The sequence below is a fragment of the Dermochelys coriacea genome, chromosome 1 (genome assembly GCF_009764565.3).
Source record: "Dermochelys coriacea isolate rDerCor1 chromosome 1, rDerCor1.pri.v4, whole genome shotgun sequence".
NCBI lineage: Eukaryota > Metazoa > Chordata > Testudines > Dermochelyidae > Dermochelys > Dermochelys coriacea.
The window spans coordinates 139,649,709-139,671,417 of NC_050068.2; the positions used below are offsets into that span (position 1 = coordinate 139,649,709).

Genomic DNA, 21,709 nt, shown 5'->3' on the forward strand with positions numbered 1-21,709 from the left:
TGAACCTCATCAGATTTCTTTAAGCCCAATCCTCCAATTTGTCTAGGTCACTCTGGACCCTATACCTACCCTCCAATGTATCTACCTCTCCCCCCAACTTAGTGTCATCTGTGAACTTGCTGAGAGTGGAATCCATCCTATCATCCAGATCATTAATGAAGATGTTGAACAAAACTGGCCCCAGGACCGACCCTTGGGACACTCCGCTTGATACTAGCTGACAACTAGACATCGAGCTCTTGATCACTACCGGTTGAGCCCAACAATCTAGCCAACTTTCTATTCACCTTGTAGTCCATTCATCCAATCCATACTTTTTTAACTTGCTGGCAAGAATACTATGGGAGACTGTATCAAAAGCTTTGCTAAAGTCAAGATATATCAAGTCCATCGCTTTTCCCATATCCAAAGAGCCAGTTATCTCATCATAGAAGGCAATCAGGTTGGTCAGACATGACTTGCTCTTTGTGAATCCATGCTGACTGTTCCCGATCACCTTCCTCTCCTCCAAGTGCTTCAAAATGGATTCCTTGAGGACCTGCTCCATGATTTTTCCAGGGACTGAGGTGAGGCTGACCTTTCTGAAGTTCCCCAGATTCTCATGTTAATTTTGCTTCTACCTTGTGCTATTTTTCTATGCTCAGTAATAGAATATATTGGTTTTTTATTATTTAGCATGCAACTGATAGTTCTGAATCTAATTTTTCATATCATGTCTTAACAGGTATTCAAAACCACCAATAGCAGAATCAGCCTCGTGCTCAGACTGGTAAAATACAGTACCATGTTAGTAAAATTGTGATTTCACACTGTAGTTGATGGCAGGAGATATTAAATCATAACAACAAGGACAGCATTTTTCAGTGTTGAAATGTTGTACATTACCTAAACATTCACAGACTTCTTGCGCATACATAACATGGTCCAGTCAGTAGATTGGGTTTGGAACTAGGAACCTGAAATACCTGAGTTCTCATCTTTGGCTTTTTCCCCCAACTCTAATGGCCTTGAGCAAGTCATTTCATTTCTCCATGTCTCAATTTTCACTTTATCTATCTATCTTGCAAGGCTATTGTGATGACTAAGTAGCTTGTGCTTTGAGTATGCAAAGGGCTATATACAGGCTAAAATTATTATTCTCACCATTTTTATGAAAGGGAAACCTGAAGCAGAGATATAAACAGAAATGTAATCTTTTAAAGGATTTTTCCAAAACATAGCCGTGATTATAATTTCATTTGTGGATAAAGCATTGCTGATTTTTTTTAACACTGCAACCACCACTACATGGCAAAATTATACTGCTCTCAGTGAGCAATGATTCAGGTAGATCATCTGAAATACAGAATCTTAAAATTAAATCTCTTTTTAAGTGTCTCAAGACAAAGAAGTGAACTATTGGCATGATTAAACAAATAGAAACAACTGCTTGATTGAGTTAAATTTCAATTATAGTTCCTTGAGTCACAATCAGATACACTAGTGAACTAAAACACAAACTTAGAACAGATAACAATAGGTAGAAAACCCTGACTAGACTGGCTATGTCTATACTTGCTTATTTACCCTAAAATTTCCCAATGGTGGTAAGTAACAGTGGGAGTGTGATTGTAGAGAAGCCACTACATTTTTAACCAAGAGGTGGGGGATAGAGAACAGTGATTAAAGTCCTTTGTCCTCACAAGTTCCTGCATCATTGTGACAACAACTGGGAAATTTCAGGGGAAAAACACTAGTGCAGACAAGGCCTTTGAGACCATCCCATTCATTCTGAGTTGTTATTATCACCTAAACACAACTTGAATTCTGTCTTTAAGGCTAAAATTTTCAAAAGCACCTTAAGAAACTTAGTTGCATACATTCCACTGAAACATAGTCGCTTCTAAAAATTTTACCCTAAGGTCTTATCTACAGAGGGAAAACAGGTTTTGGTTAACTGCGTTTGAGCATGGTTCATTCTAACATCGTTTAAACACAGTTTGCTTACCCAGAAAATAATATGAATATTTATTTCTTTCTTGTTCTCCCTAACAGCCTCCTTTGATTTAACTCTGTGTACTCAGGCAGAATATCATCAAGCAGGTAAAGTGAAGTACATATAATATTAATAAAAAAATTCCAGATATCTTCCTCATTCTCCACAGCAGGGATAGGAGTTTTAAAAACATGTTTATACCCACATGTTTAAACATGGTGATGCCTAATCCAGTTCAGCTGCAGCAGTATAGCTTTGGACTTAGCTATTGTAAAAATGCAGATATACCAGGGAACTTGGTTACAACACAGGTTGTCCCTAAATCAGTTTGAACATGATTCCATGGTTAATAGTGTACTTAAGCCTACCTATAAAATATGGATAAACAAGAAACTGAAACTACAGGATCGATTCTGCAACTGGATCCACACATTTTGACTCCTGCATGCATGCAGATCCAGTTTCAGGAGTGGGGCCTAAGTTGCAGATGGACAGGAAAAAGGCCATGTATCTCTAGTGCAGATGGGGCCTGCAGGTGAAAGGTTAATAAACTTTCCTACTACAGTTTATATTCCCTAACATTATGATACTGACCTTGCAAAAATGTATGCATATGCTTAACTTTATGCACCATCACAATTTGTTTTAAATTCCAAGAACAAAAGTTTCATGTTTAGTATAAACTGTTTGAAATGAACCATAATATTTAAGATAAATCTTCTAATGTAATATTTTCAAATAAGAATTGGCATGTGTCCTCTTTCAGTTCACTCACAATCTATTCAGCAAGCAGATCACAATCTTTCATAGTTGTGTAATCTTTTGCATCTTGTATCCAATCTACTGTTAGTAATTAAGACTCTTCCTGCATATTAGCTTAGCTACTAATGGCATCCATATAAATTTGAAAATACGTCTGTTCTGTATGGAATGTTTTTAACTGATGTATATTATATAAGAGCAACAACACCTTACCTGACCCTTGTTTGATGACAGGAGCTGATGGAGGTGGTGGTTTCTTAGGTCTCTGAAATCAAGGAAAAGCAGAAAAGAGATTGCTTGTAAACACCTGAACTCATAGGAAGATTTGATGTAATCAGATACTACTTTACAATGAGAATTACACATCTTCAGATTCCAGGCCTGTCATTCACACATTTCACAAGTACTAAATTCATTTAAAAGATTTTCAAGAAAGAAAATGTAATTGAGAAATAATATGCCACTTTACTATTTTTATAGTTGAAATGTCTTTTAGATAAAAGCTTAGCATTAAGTGGCTTACAATAACTGAAAACAATGGTCTTTTATATACTGAAGTAGCCTTTGCAATTAAGATTTAATCTTGTAAATATCCAAAGCCATTTTGAAAAACATGTAGGCAATCCAAGAGCTGAAATATGTTTCTTACACTTAATTGAAGCATAAATGTTGAACACAGGAAATACTCCAGAGGTTACATTTTGTCATTTGCCAATATATGGTTGTTATCCCATTTGTGAAGAACATCTTCAAGCACAGTTATTAAGGCTTCCCATGCTTGATGAAATGAAGCTAATTATTCACATCAACAGCCTATTATTCATCATTTACTTTTATTTTCTCTGCAATCACCATCCTTCCTAACAGGACTGCAACACTTTACATGTTTAACAAATATGATCACTGAATTGGTTCCAGATCTGTTTTTCTTCTCTATTATATGGATTAGCTGCGGGTCGTTTTTCCTTTTGTGCATGTGTGTGCGTGGGCATCATACTGACAGATGTTGTAAATGCCTTGGAGTGAATGCAAAATCAAACGGGGCATATGACACACTAATTTAACTCCCACACTTAGAATAAAAGGTCAAAGCTATTGAGTTAAAACTCTTCTAATAAAAAAGTATATATATATATAGTTTTTATTAGATAGATAGATAGATAGATAGATATAAAACACACACACACTCTCTCTCTCTATGTGGTATTCCTCATTCCTCAGGATGACTCTATTATTCCTGGTTAATCACTTGCAATCTAATGGCCCCACGTAAAAGCCACTACCTTCTTGACTGAGGAACACCGATCAGGACACCCTTTATTATAGGTGGGGCTGATAGCACCGCTTATTAAGTTTGCTTGATACTACCCATTATAAAACCGTGTATTCAGTTGCTTATAACTTTCCCAAACTTTAATCCTTTTGGCTGAAATTTCCCTTGTTGGGTGTTTGCCTCAGGCTTAATCTTTTGGGGGAAAGTTCAACAATTCCCTCCCCCCCAAAATTTAGCCAAGTTACAAGCCTTTGAAATAAAAATCACAGTTCACATGTGCTCAGTAAAGATTTAATAGAGCTAAACATCTATAGTCTCTGAAGATCCCATTCTCACTGAGTATGGTCCATCCCCTCACAGCTCTCACATGTGACTGGACGGCAGATGCACCATCTCCACAGAGCGACTGAGCATGTTCCAGCCCAAGGCTAAGGGGGTTCAAAGCCTTTCCCTGTAGTGGCTGTTCTGGGCCAGGGTGAGTCTGGACACTGGAGCTGAGAGCAGGGAGCCTGCCTCTCCTGTGCTTTCAGTGCTGGCCTCTTCTGCCCCCCCACTCCTCCCAGCTCATGCCCAAGCAAAGTGGAAGAGGAAGCCATCTGATTCGAATACAGGGGGAATAAAAGCAGGGAGAGAAAGAAGTATTTTGGGAAAAGGAGTCTGGTAAGACTGGGACTAGAGGGGAAGGGAGAGAAACCTTGATTGGGAAGTGGAAGGGGGAGATTGGGACAAGGACACACTGGGAGCCAGTAGCTGCAGGGGCAGACTGTGATTGGTTAAGTGGGGGCAGTTGGGAGCTGGGGGAGGGAGTGGGGAAGGGATGCTGGGATTGGTTGGGTCAGGAGACTGGGAGTGGGAGCTGAGGGGCCTTGGAGTCAGTTGGTTGCGAGGGACAGGGACAGCAGGGGACACAGTTTGGATGAGAAAATGGGGGGAGAGCAAAAAGTGGAACTGGATAGGCAAAGAGACCAGAACAAAGAACAGGGGAGGGGTTGGCTGAGTCCAAGATTGGCTGAAGAGCCCGAGGATGGAGCCTGTGACTAGGAACTAGTGTCGGGGGGTGATGGGAGGAAACAGATCAGACAAATAGTTGAGAAGAGGAAACAGGGACTGGCTGGAAAGGAGAGCGGGCCTGTGAGGTAGGGAGCAGACTGGGACTTGGCCCTGAGCCAGGAGAGGGAGACCAGGACTCGCTGGGCAAGGAGCCTGAGCCTGGGATGAGAAGCCTGAGCAGTGGAGACTCAGACTGAACATGTATCAGCAAAGGAGTCTGGAACTGGGGCAGGAGCCAAGGATGGGAAAGAAACAGGAGTGGCACAGGGACTGGTTGGAAGGGACAAGCTAGAAGGGCTCAAGCTTGGAAGTCTGTGCCAACAGAGACCAATTAAGATTTACTGGGGACCTGGGCACAAAGAACTTTTGGGCCCCCCTCAGCCACCTCGCCATGGGTCCCTGCCCCCTGCTCCTCCTCTCCCCATTCCCCTTCTCTTCCAACCCCACCTCCCTTCCCCACGGCCTCTCCCCCCACTCCACCCCCTTCCCCATTCCCCCACTCCCTCTTCCCCCAACCCTACCCCTTTCCCCTCCCCACTCCACCCTCTTTCCCACTCCCTCTTCCCCCACCCACCCCTTCCCCACTCCCCCACTCCCTCTTCCCCCCCCTTTCCCCACTCCCTCTTCCCCCCACTCCACCCCATTCCTCACTCCCTTGCATATTTTTTTTTTCAAGGGTCTCTGCCTCTTCTTGAAATCAAAATCTTTTCATAACCAGGCCTCACTCTTTTCCAGGCTATCCACTCTGATATGGAATGACATTTTACTCTGTGAAAGAGTTTTGTTGCTCTCACAAGAGCCATAAATTTCACCTTCATCTTCAGTAATTATGCTAGCTTCTGAGAGTTGTTTTGTGATTTCTTTATCAAGGTTTCCAAGTTATTTAATCTGGCATCCAATTTTACTGTCAGTCCTTGAGAGAGAGTGTCTCTGAGTCTTGATTTTATCATTGATGGCTTACATAATAATCACTCTGAACTATAAATCAAGAGCCTGATTACAAGCTCACAGTATCACCCTGATGACAGAGGAGTTGCCTGAAAATGGGACAGTCTCTTTAGAGAGGAGGAATCTATCAAGTTCTCTCAGAAAATGTGTTAGGGAAATAAATAACCTTGCCTATTTTAAAATAGGCAAAAAGAATTTACCCAGTTTTTTTGTTTTTTTGTTTTTTTTTAAATTAATGGATTCTGACCGAGCTCAAGCAAACATGTCATTAAACAAGTTTAGCTTTCTCCTTTCAAACACATCCTAGAATTTCACCCTTTTCTTTCTGGAAGAGTGCTTTAAATGAAGGCTGCTGGCAAGACAAAATGACATATGTCTAAAAGCAGTTGGTAGACTAATGTTTCATACTGTATCACACACACTGTAGACATGTTAATGATTCTGATCATCATTACACCATAAAAACTAAGCAAATTACACCATGATCTCCAGTTACTCTGTCTCAGATAAACTGAGAATGTGGCACAGAAGGCTTTAAAAACAAGGTAGTAGAGGTTGGATGGCTGGTTTTATGGGCCAGCAAAATACCTTCCAAGAAATTACACAATATGGCCTCAAGCCATGAACAATCCAATCATAGATGCTGCTGCTACTATCCAGCAATGCCATTTTCCCTAACCATTTTTGTTTAATTTTTTGTAAGTGTAACTTGTCTTGTATGAATCATAGAAATCCAGAGCGGAATTTCAGCTCAAATTTTATCTATATGATAAAGCAAAACAGAGGGAAATAATTACACTTACCTCTTTTTCAAAATCAGAGGGAAGAAGCTTGACAAAGTTATCTGGAAACACTCCACGCCTGCCATTGAGTTCTCCTTCCCACCAGCCTGCATCAATGCAATCCTACAATACATTAAAATAAAATGTCAAAAATTAAATGTACATGTATGCTGTACAGATTTATAGGTTGAAAGGCAGTTTGCCATAACCTTCTGCCTTTTCACTACAGCAGGATAATTTTCTAGAGTTTCAGGTATGCAGAACACTCTCCTAAATGAAAGCTACAATAATCACCCTGGCTCATACTGTGATGTGGAAGGAGGAGGAAAGAACAATAAATGTAAGTGCTTAATCAAGACTGGCTGGGCTTAAAGCAAAATGTTACCATTTAATCCATGACACCAATAAGGCAGGTATGATATTACTTCTCTCTGATTTCATTTTAGTAAAATAAAATGATTTTATTTAACAAATACAATTTAGAATGCATTCTAAGCAGTAATAAGGCTCCTTTATTTTAATATTAAGGCTCTGAAATGTAAAACCTCTTCACACTAATAACTTTTACAATTATTAAATTTGATCACAAGTCCACTTGAACTGTTATATGCCGGTTCATTATTTATTACCACTAGTCATTGATTAGCAGTATGTTTACATCTACCCAGAAACTTCCTTAAAGCATCACCATCATCTGCAGCATTCTGTGAATAGCACAAACTAGTGTGTATAACAAAACATTTCTACTAAGGTGGTGACAACAAAAATATTGAGTTATGACATTATTAGATGACAGGCTGAAGGCACAGGCTAATTCTAAATAAAAAAAGAAAATTAGGTATCTTGGTAATGAACCATAATAGTGAAATAGAAAAAACTATGACAATTTAACAAGGTTTTTCATTATTATTTATTATTAATTCTATTATTATTATAACCAGAGACAGCAGACACTGTTGTTCAGCTGCTTATAGCTTTGATAAATGACACGGTTCAGACTGAAATTTTCCATGCTGGGTGTCGGCCACAAGGTGAATTTTATTTGAAAGTTTCAGTCATTTAAAAAATGACATTAGGGAAAATATGTTTTGCTCATATTGAAAAATTCATTACGGCCATTGGACTGAGAACCTCTATCACCCTCATGTTTTGGAGCAAGGTCTTGACATTTGGCAAGGGTTGCCTGGTACCAGGGATACGCCTTTTGCTGACCCTGTGAAAATTCACAGTTCACACATGCTCAGTAGACACTTGTTAGTTTGGAGAAGATTCTGAAGATTCTGTCTTCATTGAGAATAATCCAATACAGGGCTGTGAAGACTACTGGCAAAGTGTCTCATCCCTATCTAGTGCCTTGTCCACATAAAAAATAATAGTCTACTTCTGCTAGCTGTTACTCTGTTAATGTAAATGGTAGAGGCCTATCAGGTGGATGTATAGGTCCGAACGCTGTTGATGACCCAAGTTGAGAGTCAGTATGATTCCACAAGATAGAATTTTTTTAAAGTAAGAAATAACATTTAAAAAAAACTACATTAATAGAACATTAAGGTCTTTAATTACATAACCACATACTACTTTTTTCACAGAATGGATGGTCCTCAGGGAATGAATCGATGTCATGTAGTGAATAAAGCTGCTGTCTGTAGGACCCTGCCTCATTTCTCACAGAAGTTGGAGGTGTGTAATTAATGAGACAAGGAACTGCAGGAAGAGAGAGGATGGTCTTACGATTAAGGTTGTGTCCCTGCATCAGCCACAGAGTTTCTATGTGATACTGGGCAAGTCATTTAAACTAAAATGTTCACAGCTGGCCATTAATAGTGTGTTCCTCATTTTCTCCGTGCCAAACACGAGACCTCTGTGGGCTGATTTACAGAAGTGCTGATGCAAATGAAGTCACTGAGAGGTGTGCTTTGAACATATAGTGCTATATAATGCTAAATACTGGGGAAAATCAGGCCCTAGGTTTCTCAAATTGGGCACCCAAGATTAGAGGAAACTTTTGCCCCTAATCCCTCTGCCTCATTTCCTCATCTGTAAATTGGAGATCATACCACCCTCTCCCCTCACAGAGGTACTATGAAGATAAATTAATTGTTTGTGAAGCACTCAGATACTATAGCAATAAGCACTATAAAAAAGCTCATGAGGAAGTGATTAATTCTGTATTCTGAGCAGGGTTTAAATCGTGTGCAATAAATAAGGCGTGGGGCCACACATGGAACTATGAAGATTAAAATATATAGAATAGTAGCTCATTCAGTAGCACCGTCCAAACTGTGCAATGAATGAAGCAGGTGGAAAAAATAGCAGGTGATCATGGTAAATAAAGACTGCATTATAATACAGACACATGAGGGGCCAAATTAAGATTGCATGAGCTTACTATTGCTTTTCCAGGTAAGCAATTGCTTTAGTTGCCATAGAGATGTGATTAATTAATTACATTAATCCAGAACAGATGGTGTCCCCCCACCCCCACAACCTGTCAATCAGGCTTATGCAGCCAATCGCCACATGGGATTTTTCACACATTAAGCAAATCTTCAGACAGACTCTCTAATTTTTTCATTTTCTATCTTATATGCAAGAAGGTCCTTCTCTGTCGCTGAGCAGAAAGGATGGGGAAACTTAATCAAAAAGAAAGCTAAGACTGGAGAAGGGGTGTACCTCATCTAGGATATCACCTTGCAGTTCACCATGAAAATACAAGATGAGAAAAAAAAAAAAAAAAGGAATTTTTGTTAAATAAGAACAGGAGTGTTTAATTCAGAGCTTTAAAGAGTATTGTCAGGAACAGTTTAACCAAAATTTAGCTTTTGTAAAAATAAGGTTTAACAAAAGCGAAAGACCAACAGAACTGTTTTAATTAATTTCTATTAAAGCTTACAATGTAAACCTTTTATAAAACAAAATTATATATTCCCCTGCAGCGTTTGTAAGCAACACATTGCAATATTATGCTTGTGCATAAGAACCTGAGTATGTGATAACATGACTTATAGAAAGTATGTGGTAAAACAAAAAAATTTGACTACTCTTTTCATTGTCCAGGCTGAGAGAAATGTAAATCTGAAACAGCACAGTGAAAAGTAAAGAGGATGTTTAACTTTTTCTCCCTTTAAAAAGAAAAGTTGGAGGAGTTTTTTGTCATATACTCAGGAATTTTTGTTTAACATCATTTTAAGGCAGACAGATTTTTAAATACACTCCTAGCAAAATTAACGAAGCAATAAAACGTAAGATAAAGGCCATGGCTTATTCATATGCTTTCATATAAAGAGCTTTTTATCCATAGATCTCAAATCAATTTACAGAGGAAAGTATCATCTCCATTTAACAGATGGGAAAATGGAGACAGAGAAGAAGGGATGGGCCCAAGGTCACAAAGCAGGCCAGTGGAAGAAGCCAATTTGCAACCTACATTCTCCTATGCTCCAGTCTAGTACCCTAATCACTGGACCATAGTAAAGTATTATTACACAAAATAAAATTATTTGTTAGCTAAGTATCTTCTGTAATAAAGGAGAAGCTTGGATTAAAAAATCCAGTAAACACCACCTAATCCCCGGGCATGTACTCGGGCTTCAAGCTCTAGCCTCCATGGCCATACTGCTATTTTTAGCCCACTGGCTTGAGCAGAACTAGTGCATGTACATCTACCCAAGTTGAGAATTATACCTCCCAGCTATTGTGCAGACATACCCTATAAGACAAAGAAAAAGATCACATGGGATATCAGATAAAATGTCAATATGACCTGGGATTTTTAAGGAATTTATCTTTAAAAAAAAAAAAAAAAAAAAAAAAAAAAAAAAAAAGTAAACAGGAAAAAACATTTAGTGTCGGAGAAGTAGCAAGCGCAAGAAACAGCATATCCAGAATAATCGGATACCTAGCATTCCCCAGGATGTCTTAAGAATTTTGCCAGTAATTGTCAGTGTATATTCTGGCAGCCACTAAAAGAATGATCCCTTTCTTGACATCAGCAATGACCAGGGAAAATGGAAGTAAGGACATCCCTCATGTAATCAGAAATGAAACACACCGAGCTGCAAAAAAATTATAAAAGGGAACCATCTCAAGAAAACAGACGTTTTTCTAGGAGGGCAGAAAAAGAAGACAAAAGTCTCAATTCTGAAACTGGAGCCTACAGTGAGCAAAAGAGACAAGGCAAAATATCAAGTACACAAGGCGATCAAGACTTGAAAGAGAAAATAAAAGGAGCACAAGATCTGTTAGCATGTAAGCAAAATAAACTTGTATTTGGAGCACCAGATTTCTGGTACCACCTGCCAAGGTGAAGGAAACATAGGCACTGCTTACAATATAAGACTATGACTGCAGGATCACATTTCAGCAGCTCTCAATTGGGACCTTGTGGAAAACTCTATCTTGGCTTATAAAAGTTAAAAAAACAGTGAAGTCATATTTTGTCCTTCTGGGCTAAGACGTCATTATAGTACTTGGTCTCTCAGATGGTGGGCTGCTGGACGAGCACATTCTTAAATAGACTACAAAGCTGCTGAATTTTTTCTTAAAGTTACAATGAGGGAGAAGACACAAACTTTGTAGCTTCTGTAGGCCAAGCTTATTGCACATCCCACAGGCTCCTTGCATCCCTCCATTCTCTCTACAAGCACCCTGTGCACCACCCTCCCATCCCCCTCTGGTTCAGGGACTCCTTGCAGCTCCCCCATGCCCAGGGGCTGTGTCTGTCCTCTATTCCCACACTACCATGTGCCAGGGCTGTGTGTGTCTTTATTCCCCTCGCCCCCCAGTCTCTTCTTCCCCATTCACCCACCCAGTTCCCTCACTAGATCCCCACTTCCCTCCTCACTACATCCCCCCATCATTGCCAGGTCCATTTCCTCCTCCTGACTCCCCTCTGGATCCCTGCTTCCCTCATCACCTCCACTCCGCCCCCTATTCCTCGTCCTCTCTGAGTCCCTGCTTCCTTCCCTCTTTATCTCCACTGCCTCATTCCTCCAGTCGCTCTTATTTTCCCACTACCACCACTCTTCCCTGTACTCTACAAGCCTCTATTTCCCCTACAGCCCCACATACTATGCTCTCCCCCAACAACTCCTCTCTGTAAGGCACTTATTTCTGTTAAGAGTCCAAGCTACAGAAAATCTCCCCAGGCAGTTACATTGCTACTTGTGATACGCGTAGCCAGCAGTAGGGGGTAGCAGAGCGCATCCTGTGCTTGCAGCACTTCCAGTCAGGGTTCCTTTCCACAAAATCAATATGCATAACAGACAGACAGATAGAGAACTGCCATCGAATTAAGCGTAAGATCTCGCTTTGCTTGGCCAGCAAACAGTGATATTCTTTGCAGCCTGCTCTAAAGAGCAAGAGAACAGACTTTGGCTAATAGAATTCCTCCACAGTGATCTTGCCAGCTGAAAGAAGGCCGTTCTTAGTTATGATTGGTTGACACAAGCTAAGGCAGCGTCACTGCCATAGTCTCTGTGAAAACCAACCTGTTTTTTTCTTACATTCAGCTTTAACGCTAACACCTGTGACAAAGTTATTCCCCTTAGTACAGGTAGGGAAGAGAAGCAAGGGAAACATATCACACCCAAGAAAGGTCTTAGGGATCTTTATGTTTGATTTAACAAAAGAGGACAGGGGAAATGTTTGTTTTCCTCTATACTTGGTTAATGTTATCTTATGGGAATTGCCCTGACATAAGCACTCCGAAGAGATGGTGGTAGTGGGGGAGACACGGTTTAGAGATTGGAAAACTGCCCTTTATTATCTTTCCTTGAGGTTTTCAATGGAGGAATTGTCTTTTTGTGTATGTGCAGTAGAGAAGGGAATAGCACACCTTTCTAACCTTTATTGCTTTATGTTCTCTATTTTTAACCTGTTCTTAGCTTTTGTCTGGCCAGCAAATCTATTCAACCCCTAACCTATCCTTCCTCCCCACGTGAACCCACTATTCACTTTCTTTAGAAAACTAGAGGCCAGTAAGTCCCAGTTTGAAGTTGAGGTGCTAAAGTGGATTTAGTCCAGGCACAGATGTGCTAGCATTCTGCCAAATCTGGCAGTCCCATCAATAGGGAAGGGACAGGTGTTCTGTATGAAGCAACGAGAAGACTGTTTGGTAAAAAAGAGTGCTTGGATATAGGCCAAACGGGGGCTTTTCCTAAAAATGCAGTTTGCCTAGGAATGTAAACAGGATTCTTCTGGGGAAATGTATGTTTATAAACTCAACCCTCCTTCTGCAGCAAGGAGGTGCTAGAAACTGCCTCCCTCAGGCAGCACTGTAATGACTCTGAGCCATTTATGTGTTGGTTTACTTACGGGATAGATTCTGTAATTGCAAGAGAAACCCTTTAAAACTGACGGACTCTGATGAAAGAGCGTATGGGAGCTTTACTCAGCCTGCTCCAGTGGGAGGTGTGTGCATTCAGAACCTCAGAAAAATCAGGCCACTTTTATGTAAAAGCTAATTTTATGTAGATGTCTAATAAGGATATATGTGCCTAATTTTAAGCACCCCAGTTTAAAACGTGTCCATTCTGTTCTGTCATACTCTTCTACCGATATGTAAATTGTTTTGAAGCCCTTTGTATTATGACAGATTTCAGCTATGGTTATGTGCTATTGTGCTTTTCCTTTTACAGTCTATGGTTAAAGTGCAACTTCAAAATATGTACTCAACAGGGCTCCTTATTCAGAGTGACAGTGCTACAGTACTGCCTAAACAACCCCTATAAAATCAATCCTCCAGAGCATGGAAGCTGGTTAGGTAGATAGGTCTTACATTCTCTCAGTTTCCCTCAGCTACCTCCCTTCCACCATTCACAATCCATGTATCTCCACCAGTATCCCAAATAGCTAGTATTGGACTTCACTCTGACCACATTTAAATGGTTATACATTCATGTGTTTGGATGATAATACAGGGCTCAGTGGTTTTCATAAATTATTTTGTAAGTATTTCTGCACTAGTGTGTGTAAATATGTGGTGTAGAGTATGAGATTGAAAATGGTGACTGTGAGATACATCTAGGAACCATTTTGTGTGAACTGGTGATCCAAATTTTAGTGGCTGCTCTACAGTTGATGGTAATTTTTATGTAGAACTTACAGAACAGAAGTTTACATAAATACATGCATTAATGTATACTCTCTGTGGTCAGAATGAATTCTCATTGGTGCCCACACAGGCTTGGATTTGTCTGTGTTTGTTCCCTTGGTGGCAGCCAGGTCCCAGCTCCTTGGTACACTGTAGTACCACAAACACTACTTACTACACACTCACTGTCTGTGGGGTGCATGAATGCTGGGACACTGGTGGCAGTGGCACTTAGCCCTAATCACCAACAAACCTTGTGTGAATCATTGTTTGGAGGAATTAAATTCAAATTTTGCTTTATTTGTATGACACCCATATTATGTGGGCTTTGGGTTTTTTTATTTCTTCCAGAAAAGAAAAAGGCAGTTTCCAAAGCATTTGGGGATTTTGCCATGACACCCCCCGCCCCATTAATTTAAACATGAGTTTCTTAGCTAAAACCCCATGCAACAGTTTGAAATTAAAGGCGCTAATGATTTAGTAACTTCAAATCCATTGTGTTACACTGACTTACCAAGTCTCACTCACTTGGAATTAATTTTAAGGCAGGTTCTAACATACATTTCTTGCACTGTTGGATTTTACAACATAATTAATTGAGATTGGACATCTCCCTCACTGAAATTATCACATCTTTACATCCCTGCTAATTTTCATCTGAGACAAAAATAATTTCATATATTCTACCAAAGTTAGTTTTTACTTTGTATAAAGCAATACTTATGCAAATTATGTTTCGATATCACAAAGGGAGTTATTATTAGCGCATAAGTGCTTCCATGGCTGAGAGGCACTCTAGACTCTGACCCAGCTAAAAGGGTCAACAAGGCAACCACCCTTTTCCCTGTTAATGGAAAAGTGCATATCTAGTTCAGGTTCATATAAACTCACGACACAGGTTTTCCTATTTCCCTAATTCATAAAAAGTCACAATATATAAGTTTAGGGTTTTTTTTTTAAATAAAATACAAGAGGCAGGCCAAACTGGGTCACATTGCAAGTGCCGCTCTACTCTTTATTTTGTTTTTTTTCTTAAAATCACTTGAAAAAAGGAGGGTCATGCTGTGTAAGGGACCATTCTTGATCACTTTAATAACGAGCAGTAGTAATTTAGCCCTTTGTTTCCCTTTTCTTCTGCCTCCAGAAGCCCTACCCAACCCACACCACCACCTAGTTTCATGCTTTGGGAGCAGGGTGAGGGGCTAGCAGCAGAAGTACCAAAAGCAGCAGCATATGCCTGAAGACAACAAGCGGCTACTGCTGCTTCCAATGGCATCAGCTGTCTGATCCTGGGGGATATCTGGCGGCCTGCATCTGGTAACGGAAGGCCAAGTACGATGGCTTCACCAACATAATAGAAAACCTGAAGTGGTGTAGGAGGTCAAGAGCAACTGGGCTGAGGTGGGGAAGGGGATGTCCAGCTAGCAGTGAAGCTGTGCAACCACCAATCTCCCTCCTTTCTGTTATCCCGGGAGCGATTGCAGCAGTTATGGTAGCCACATCTGCACTCCTTCCAACATCTGGGAGAGAACCCCCGCTGTCCTTTCCCACACACACATGGTAGGTGGCCAGTACCCTTTTCTCATAGGGTTGGGAGGAAGAGCCAGTGGAGGGTCCCGTGTTGCCAACTCTTGTGATTTTTATTGAGGGTCTCATGAGGGTATTTTATATTTTAATTAATGCCTAAGCACCTAGATACATGTGACTGTAGAAGAATCTCAGTTTCCATTTAAAAAAAAAAAAGCAAGTTTCTAGGCCTCATAATTGTGGAGAAAAGGTTAAAAACACAAACCAAATGTAGCCTGAAAGCTCAAATCCAGAAATTAAAAAAAGGAATCCCAAATTTATTATTTTTATATTATTATTAGTAAGCCACTCATGACTTTTGGGGGCCTGATTTATGATTTTGAACATTTGGGATTAGCACTACAGAGGTTCCCTCTCAGGGGCAGATCAAAGGGCGGCTGGGAGAAGAGCAGAAGTAGCTCTACCATCTGTTAGCTTCCCACCTAAACTCAGTTCTTCTGCCTGTTCCACTTACTCCCAGCCACATTTTCCAAATATTTTAGTATGCTTTCTGCTGCCTTCTCCACGGCAGTCAGATGCTTGACAGGGTATTACAGGTTTGTGTGTGGGGCAATCTGGGTGTGGGTGGCTCAGTGTGAGATCTGGATGCACAGGGGCTTGTTGGGGGGTTCAAGTGCAGGGGCAATGGGACTCTGCAGGGGATCCAGGTGAAGATGGTTGGGAGTCAGCAAGGTGGGGGGTCTGGGTGTAGCAAGAGGGGCTTGGCGGGGCAGTCCAGCTGTTGGAGAAGTGGGGCTTGATGGTACAAGGATCCAGGTGCAGCTGGTTGGGAATCAATGGGGTGGGGGCCTGGATGTGGGAGTCTCATTGGAGGGATCCAGATGTAGGGGGGTAGGGCTTGTCAGGGTGAGGATTTGATAGGCCTGCTTAATGGGGGACCCCCAGCTGCTGCCAAGGGGATGCCGCATGCTGGGATGCCACTTCCCCCCATGATTCTCCTATCCCCTTTTTTTCTCCATCGCCCCCTCACTCCCACATTCCCATCTGCCTGCCCTATTCCACCCCTCCTTCCTTCCCCACTAACTCTTCCCCTCAACCCTTCATCCCCCTTCCCTCACCCAGCCCCATCAAGGGCATTCACTATTGCACAGAAAAGAGGAAGGCTCCCAGCACAAAGAAGGGGAGCATGGCTGGCATTAGGATCCAGGAAATGGTGTTCAGATGTAGGTCAGAGGAGCCCAGACACAGCCTCCTTCAGCTGGGCAGCACTGCGCTTGCAGAAATTAAGGGGGGATAGTGGCAGTTAACCCCATGTGCCTCTCCCCCACCTCTGTTTGGAAGAAGCAATCCCCCTTCAAACTGCACACATTGGTGCCTCCTGTCTTCCTCCTGCCCCCTTCGTGTCTTTCCTGCTGTTTTCTGCACAGAAGTACAGGAATTCAGGGTAGGGAGAGTTGTGTGGGTATGCAGTCACACAGAATCCCCCCAGGAGTAATGTATGTATGCAAAGCTATAGCAATATCCTATAACTTCAGATGCATAGAGAAACTTACAAAGATTTTTCTTTTACTGAGCATGGCTCTTGTATTTCCGGTAAGTGTGTATAGTGGCCTTTTAAATGTATAATTACATCCTAGTACAATTAAATGAAGCTATAGTTAAGGCATCAACTGCTAGTTACTTCTTAAAAAGAAAAGGAGGACTTGTGGCACCTTAGAGACTAACAAATTTATTTGAGCATAAATAAATCACTTCATCGGATGTAGCTCATGAAAGCTTATGCTCAAATAAATTTGTTAGTCTCTAAGGTGCCACAAGAATTTTTAATGAATCTGTAAACTCAGGAGTAGTACCGAATGATTGGAGAATTGCTAATATAGTTCCTATTTTTAAGAAAGGAAAAAAAAGTGAGCCGGGTAACGATAGGCCAGTTAGTTTGACATCTGTAGTATGCAAGGTCCTGGAAAAAATTTTGAAGGAGAAATTAGTTAAGGACATTGAAGTCAATGGTAAATGGGACAAAATACAACATGATTTTACAAAAGGTAGATCGTGCCAAACCAACCTAATCTCCTTTTTTGAAAAACTAACAGATCTTTTAGATAAAGGAAATGCAGTGGATCTAATTTACCTAGATTTCAATAAGGCGTTTGATACCGTGCCACATGGGGAATTATTAGTTAAATTGGAGAAGATGGGGATCAATATGAACATCAAAAGGTGGATAAGGAATTGGTTAAAGGGGAGACTGCAACGGGTCCTACTGAAAGGCGAACTGTCAGGCTGGAGGGAGGTTACCAGTGGAGTTCCTCAGAGATCAGTTTTGGGACCAATCTTATTTAATCTTTTTATTACTGACCTTGGCACAAAAAGTGGGAGTGTGCTAATAAAGTTTGCAGATGATACAAAGCTGGGAGGTATTGCCAATTCAGAGAAGGATCGGGATATTATACAGAAGGATCTGGATGACCTTGTAAACTGGAGTAATAGTAATAGGATGAAATTTAATAGCGAGAAGTGTAAGGTTATGCATTTAGGGATTAATAACAAGAATTTTAGTTACAAGTTGGGGATGCATCAATTAGAAGTAACGGAAGAGGAGAAGGACCTTGGAGTATTGGTTGATCATAGGATGACTATGAGCTGCCAATGTGATATGGCTGTGAAAAAAGCTAATGCGGTTTTGGGATGCATCAGGAGAGGCATTTCCAGTAGGGATAAGGTGGTTTTAGTACCATTATACAAGGCACTAGTGAGACCTCACCTAGAATACTGTGTACAGTTCTGGTCTCCCATGTTTAAAAAGGATGAATTCAAACTGGAGCAGGTACAGAGAAGGGCTACTAGGATGATCCGAGGAATGGAAAACTTGTCTTATGAAAGGAGACTTCAGGAACTTGGCTTGTTTAGCCTAACTAAAAGAAGGTTGAGGGGAGATATGATTGCTCTCTATAAATATATCAGAGGGATAAATACAGGAGAGGGAGAGGAATTATTTAAGCTCAGCACCATTGTGGACACAAGAACAAATGGGTATAAACTGGCCACCAGGAAGTTTAGACTTGAAATCAGACGAAAGTTTTTAACCATCGGAGGAGTGAAGTTTTGGAATAAGGGAAGCAGTGGGGGCAAAAGATCTATCTGGGTTTAAGATTCTACTTGATAAGTTTATGGAGGAGATGGTATGATGGGATAATGGGATTTTGGTAAGTAATTGATCTTTAAATATTCAGGGTAAATAGGACTAATCCCCTGAGATGGGATATTAGATGGATGGGATCTGAGTTACCCAGGAAAGAATTTTCTGTAGTATCTGGCTGGTGAATCTTGCCCATATGCTCAGGGTTTAGCTGATTGCCATATTTGGGGTCGGGAAGGAATTGAAGGAGGCTTCTCAGCTCCTTGAAGTCTTTAAACCATGATTTAAGGACTTCAATAGCTCAGACATAGGTGAGGTTTTTCATAGGAGCAGGTGGGTGAGATTCTTTGGCTTGCGCTGTGCAGGAGATCGGACTAGATGATCAGAATGGTCCCTTCTGACCTTAGTATCTATGAATCTAAGTACTCCTTTTCTTTTTGCGAATACAGACTAACACGGCTGCTACTCTGAAACCTGTAGTTACTTCTTGTGCTTATTAGGATTTTCCAAAAAGTTGCTTGGCACAGCGGAACTGGCAAGTGGACAGTTACAACTGTTCTAGAGAGCACTGTTGAGACCAGTGGAACACAGCAGCTCGTCTGAAAATGTAGCTGCAGGAATGTGTGCACACATGCTGGGGTTTTATATGGTCATGTGAGTTTTCTGAATACTCCAATAAAGGGGCTTTTTGCCAATGCAAATAGATGAACTTTCATATACTGTTAGCATTTTTGGAAAAATGTACCCTATAAGACATTTTTAAACCTAAGATTTTATAAATAAATTTAATTACACATACAAATAACCAGAAAATTAGCAAATTACACAGTGAAAAATATAAATTACTCAAACTAATTATGCAGTGAACATCGCAAAACAGTGGAGTCTTTTGGAAAATAAAATCCCCCTGAATAGCAGGAACCTAGATATTCTGAAAGAAATGATAGAAATCTTCAACACAATGCCTTGGTCCCTGCAGAAGGGCTCTCACAAAATAGTTTCTTGCTTTGACAACTGCAAGTTACAAATGTCTGTTTTCATTCTGCTTTTGTTAAGTAGGTACATCAAGAAAGACGCTGAACTTGTAAAACCACATTATTAGGAAGACTCATGAACGTGTCTTACATTTTTAGTACAGAGAGCTTTCATGTGTCAGCTGTATCTAACAGCTACATACTAAATTATTACTACCATAATTTTAAGTCTCTCTCTTGCATTTTCCCCCACAATTGAGAGCCAACCCCATAATTTTCAAAAGCAAAACCACCAAATATGAGTTTTGAAAATTTTAGCCTTAGGACAAGTGTGTTAACACTTTTCCAGAAATTATCAGTAAGTATAAATTTTTAAAAGACTTACTAATTTGAGCATTATACTTCTCTTCTAAACCAGTGGGAGTGTGTTATGTGATCTGTGCACATACTGTGGTGCCAATTCAGGATAAACAGAAGCTGTAGTTTTTATTGGAAGCCATAGCAATTGATGTGAAATCTTGTACAGTAAAACATTAGGTCTTTCCCCATTACTGCCCCTTTATGCCATTCCACTAGTGTGTGTGTGGGGCGGGGGGGGGGGAAGGAGGGAGGCAGGGGAGGAATGAAGTGGTTACTAAACTAGAAAGTTGGTTTAAAAAAATACTCGAGGAGTAATGAGTATAAGCAGGAAGGGGTTTTACCTTTGTATATGGCATTGGTGAGATTGACACTGGAATGCTGTGTCCAGTTTGGTGATCACATTAGAACATAAGAACAGCCATACTGGATGATACCAAAAGTCCATCCAGCCCAGTATCCTGTCTGCCAACAGTGGCCAATGCCAGGTGCCCCAGAGGGAATGAACCTAACAGGTAATGATCAAGTGATCTCTCTCCTGCCATTCAGCTCCACCCTCTGACAAACAGAGGCTAGGGATACCATTCCTTACCCATCCTGGCTAATAGCCTTTAATGGACTTAACCTCCATGAATTTATCCAGTTCTCTTTTAAACCCTGTTACAGTCCTAGCCTTCACAACCTCCTCAGGCAAGGAGTTGCACAGGTTGACTGTGTGCTGAGTGAAGAACTTCTTCCTTTTATTTGTTTTAAACCTGCTACCCATTAATTTCATTGGGTGGCCCCTAGTTCTTTTATTATGGGAACAAGTAAATAACTTTTCCTTATTCACTCTCTCCACACCACTCATGATTTTATATACCTCTATCATATCCCCCCTTAGTCTCCTCTTTTCCAAGCTGAAAAGTCCTAGCCTCTAATCTCTCCTCCTATGGGACCTGTTCCAAACCCCTAATCATTTTAGTTGCCCTTTTCTGAACCTTTTCTAATGACAGTATATCTTTTTTGAGATGAGGGGAACACATCTATACGGAATATTCAAGATGTGGGCGTACCGTGGATTTTTATAAGGGCAATAAAATATTCTCCATCCCTTTTTAAATGATTCCTAACATCCCGTTTGTTTTTTTGACTGCCGCTGCACACTGCATGGACGTCTTCAGAGAACTATCCTCAACGACTCCAAGATCTCTTTCCTAATTAGTTGTAGCTAAATTAGCCCCCATCATATTGTATGTATAGTTGGGATTATTTTTTCCAGTGTGCATTACTTTACATTCATCCAGATTAAATTTCATTTGCCATTTTGTTGCCCAATCACTTAGTTTTGTGAGATCTTTTTGAAGTTCCTCACAGTCTGCTTTGGTCTTAACTATCTTGAGCAGTTTAGTATCGTCTGCAAACTTTGTCACCTCACTGTTTACCCCTCTCTCCAGATCATTTATGAATAAATTGAATAGGATTGGTCCTAGGACTGACCCTTGGGGACCACTAGTTACCCCTCTCCATTCTGAAAATTTACCATTTATTCCTACACTTTGTTCCCTGTCTTTTTTAACCAGTTCTCAATCCATGAAAGGATCTTCCCTCTTATCCCATGACAATTTATTTACGTTAGAGCCTTTGGGGAGGGACCTTGTCAAAAGCTTTCTGGAAATCTAAGTAGACTTCCCCTTTCTTTTTCATTTTTAAAAGGATGGTGAAAAACTGGAGAGGGTGCAAAAAAGAGCCACAAGCAATGATTTGAGGGCTGGAGAAAATGTCTTGCAGTGAGAAATTTTAATCGCTCAATCTACTAAATTTGTCAAAAAGAAGAGTCAGAGATGATT

General features: G+C 40.6%; 1 protein-coding gene across 4 annotated transcripts in view; it reads right to left on the reverse strand.

The window, feature by feature from the left end:
* The window catches only part of SH3KBP1 (SH3 domain containing kinase binding protein 1), a 368,642-nt gene that overhangs the window by 37,557 nt on the left and 309,376 nt on the right, over positions 1 to 21,709 (reverse strand). For all 4 annotated transcript variants that reach the window (XM_038386662.2, XM_038386663.2, XM_043504627.1 and 1 more), the window contains 2 exons: positions 6,812 to 6,913; positions 2,951 to 3,002 (listed from right to left, as the gene is read on the reverse strand). In XM_038386662.2, the coding sequence (XP_038242590.1) occupies positions 2,951 to 3,002; positions 6,812 to 6,913 (154 nt within the window). The remainder of the gene's footprint in view (positions 1 to 2,950; positions 3,003 to 6,811; positions 6,914 to 21,709) is intronic.